The sequence below is a fragment of the Charadrius vociferus genome, unplaced genomic scaffold (genome assembly GCF_000708025.1).
Source record: "Charadrius vociferus isolate BGI_N301 unplaced genomic scaffold, ASM70802v2 scaffold67, whole genome shotgun sequence".
Lineage (NCBI taxonomy): Eukaryota > Metazoa > Chordata > Aves > Charadriiformes > Charadriidae > Charadrius > Charadrius vociferus.
Genome location: NW_009649485.1, coordinates 2,248,015 through 2,251,601, shown reverse-complemented (window position 1 = coordinate 2,251,601; position 3,587 = coordinate 2,248,015). Strand labels below are relative to the sequence as shown.

At 36.0% G+C, this 3,587-nt stretch overlaps 1 protein-coding gene across 1 annotated transcript; it reads right to left on the bottom strand.

Moving 5' to 3' along the window:
* Positions 1–774: 774 nt before the first annotated feature.
* GP9 (glycoprotein IX (platelet)) lies at positions 775–3,311 on the bottom strand. The gene is made up of 2 exons (XM_009889953.1): positions 3,273–3,311; positions 775–1,408 (listed from the first exon to the last, which is right to left on the bottom strand). The coding sequence occupies exon 2, from the start codon at positions 1,399–1,401 to the stop codon at positions 775–777; it is 627 nt and encodes a 208-aa protein (XP_009888255.1). The 5' UTR covers positions 1,402–1,408; positions 3,273–3,311.
* Between the last annotated feature and the right edge of the window lie 276 nt (positions 3,312–3,587).

The window sequence follows — 3,587 nt, the reverse complement described above, 5'->3', positions numbered from 1 at the left end:
ATGACAGTAATAATACTGGAAGACAAACTCTGGAAATTTCTTCGGATTTTAATCAGAAATGTGTAGAAAAGTGAAAGAGATCAAACCTAGGTGAGTATGAATGTTCAATAAGCATCCATTATTTCAATTACACATAGAAAGCTTTTTTGTTGTTCGCTCTCTAGGAGGACTATTTAAAACTATTTTTACTGATTATATTCTCATTACCAGTCTGTCTTCAAATGTCTTCAATAAGGGATACAGTCAGTGTCTGGCCTATATAATCATAGTGGGTTTTCTGGCAGGAAATTCCTGAACCTGAAGAAGAGATGGTTGAATTTATTTGCACACACGAATGGTCCTACCAAGCCCATTGGGACACTGTGAGGGGGTAACGGGTTGCAGACACACAGCTTCTGAATGGGAGAGGAGTTGCTAAAATAGTACAATTGGCGTTCATCTCAATCTCCATGTATTAAAAAGTGTAGGATTTGGGGATGTAGATCTTGCTCTAAGAGCTGAGAATTCAGTGGAAAAATGCTAAGTTAAATGATTTTAAAAAATTTAGAAACTGCTTTTCATATGAGTAGATGGCAGCAGAATGAAACTTGCCTGTTGATACATCACCAAGCTTATTTTTGAAAGGAAATTAAAACAAACTTGCCTATCTGAGGACCCAGACTTTGAGCCCTTGGATCTGTTTGTAGCATGTTCACAATGAAAACTAGAGTTGCCACTGCATGTGCATTTTTGTGATAGAATAGCTTGATGTTTCTGTTCAAGCTAGTGAACAGCTCATAGTATCTTGTGGTTTTTGGAGGTATGCCTCCCCAGCAGTCGGCCCCTAGAGTCATATAGGTGTAGGTTTATTTGGCAGACCAGCTTTTTTGAGAATTTCAGAGCCCATGCTACTAAAATAAGTGTAATTATTGCTCCAGCAATTAAAATGAGGTCTCGCCAGAAGAACTCAAGACACTTGATTGGGAGAAGCCTCTTACAAATCCCCAGCTCGTTCCCAGTCAGCTGCCTCAAGGGCTTCATCCTCACGGGACCTGGCTTTGCGCATCTGATGTTTTCAAGTGAGTGTGCAGAGATGTCTTCTAACCAGAGTTTTAGATACAGAATATGACAGTCACAGTTCCACGGATTGTCAAATATTTTCACTTCCTCCAGGCTGCGCAAGCTGTCCAGGGCACCGGGAGGAACCGAGGTCAGGCTGTTATTCTGTAGATAAAGCCTCTTGGTGTTAACGGGCAAGGCAGGCACTTCCGTCAGCTTCCTCGAGCTGCAGTCTATATGCAAACCCTTCATTTCTCCCAGTGGCTTACAACTGCAGGAGGGAGGACAGACTTCAGTTTGGGTCGTGTGGAACAGCAACGATATGGCAAATCCTGTAACAGTGATGAACTCTGTCTTGTTCATGCTTCAGCTACCCAGAGAATAAGAATAATAATCTGATAAGTATGGTTCATTAGCATGTGTCTAAATGCAGAACTAGAACATAGCTGTTTCTTACTCAGGATAAGTGGTGAGGTTTAGGTTTTTGGAAGAAGATTTTAGCCTTCTGTATTTCCCATAGAGCCATTCTTCCTGACATGAAGTAGCATAAATGCAACTGAGAGAGAGCACAGTGCTTCAATTTTGTCTCTTGTTCATTGCTTTTCCTTCATAATTGTATGAAATATATTGTTCAAAGTTATGGAACAGAATGTCACCAGGAGATGATGGTAAAAACTAGGTTAGTTTTAGGCAAAGATTTTGATTTCGTTTCTATATCTTCATAGGTCTAGTGTTAAAATTGTGGGATGAAGTCGGTTTTCAAAATTGACCTTAAGAGGTTGAATAATTGTAAATTTCTAAAAATCTTCTTTCTGAGAGTATGAAGATTCTAACTGGGAAGTACATATTTTTATGTGGCAAAAAGTTCTTTTTTGCCACTTTGTAGATTCATGCATCTCTGAGAACATATAGTCTAAGATAGAGAATTAGAAATTTTGCATCTCTGGTACTTCTTGTCTTTACCATGCTTTGGGCCAGCAGGTAATTATCCCTTTTGCTATTATTTCCCACTTCTATAGAGTGGATCCCACTAGACTTCCATTTTAGTCCCTTCTACTTGGCAGTTAAAAACCTCTAAAGCTATTCCCTTCCTGTATTTCCTACTACTTCTCTGCATTTAAAAATACATAGCTAGCCTTGGGACCAGATTGGAATTTGAAATACAAACTCCCTACACAGGTTGGGGAATTTCCGATCTTGAAACCATCTTTCTTTATGATTTTAATACATCCCGTAAATAAAATATATCTTCTTCTTTTTTTAGATCCAATTCATTTGCAATAAGTAAGTATTGAAGCAAAAATATCTGACTGTATATTGCCTCGGATACAACTTGGACAATGGTACATACTGTAAAAAGTGTTGGGTTTTTATACAGCATACACTTAAAGAAAATTCCTTTTTAACCGAAGAAGGTGAAAACAGTTGTGTATGCAGACAAGCATGAGAAGAACATTGAGTATGATTTTAAAATTGGACTGGACGAAGTCTGACAAATAGCAAGCAGGTAGAACAAACTTATTAACAACAACAAATACAGAGCAAAAGAGGTTTTTGCATCTAAGGCAATAAGGAGCTTAAATTATAGCAATGCAAAATAGAATTTGGAAAAAAATTTCTTCAAAATAATGTTTTCAAGTGTAGAGATATTTTAGAACTCAAAAAAGAAAAGGTTTTCCACTTAAAATAAGCTGAGACTATTTTTTTTCTCTAGGAAGTTTCATTTAATAAAGACTAAAATTTTTTTTGAAAATGGATTTGTTTTGTGTTAAATTAATTTACCTCAGTTTACTTACAAGGATTATGTAATTAGCTTTTCAAAATAAAGTTAGACAGCTTTATATTCCTGACCTAAATACTACATGAATTAATTAATTAATCCTGTATTTTAAATTGGATTAATGCTACGTAAAACTATAAACTTCATCACAGAGAAGCTGAAATATTAATCTTAACAATCTCCTATGTCTTTGTTAGCAAACAGTTTGAGTATCTTTGGTGTGAATCTAGATACTCATCTGTTATTTTTCAAGAAATTTCTAGATCTTTTTTTTCAAACTAGACATCTTAAAAGGATAGACTATGTCTGACTAAAAAGAAGTTAAGCACAATCTATACAAAAGACGATCTCTTCTGATTTAATATATAAACAGCAAGGAATTCTGAATCAAATAGAAATAATATAGAAAAAATATAGAAAGGAACAGTTGGTGAGATGCCAGACTGACACTTACCCTTATTTATTCCCTCTTGATTCCTTTCCCTCTGCTTGGTATAGTGTTGGAGAACATATAGCAACTGGAGCTGACTTTTTAAAGAGTCAGTAAGGAAACATGTTAAAGATGATGAGCTTTTTCCTGTCCATAATAGGAAACCGTTCCCATTGGAAGATGCTATGTAATGGTTGACACGTGTCACAGCATATAGCGCTTGGGGCATTTTTGTATTTTCTGCAGACAAGAGGAAATGCTTTTGAATTTTTTTTATTGATAATGTATTTTTCCCATTAAACCTGACAATGTCTGGAAAACCTAAAATGACTCATCTGA

Bases quoted from the DNA above. Each gene is read 5' to 3' on its own strand.
- GP9 (XM_009889953.1), bottom strand. From the start codon at position 1,401: ATGAACAAGACAGAGTTCATCACTGTTACAGGATTTGCCATATCGTTG.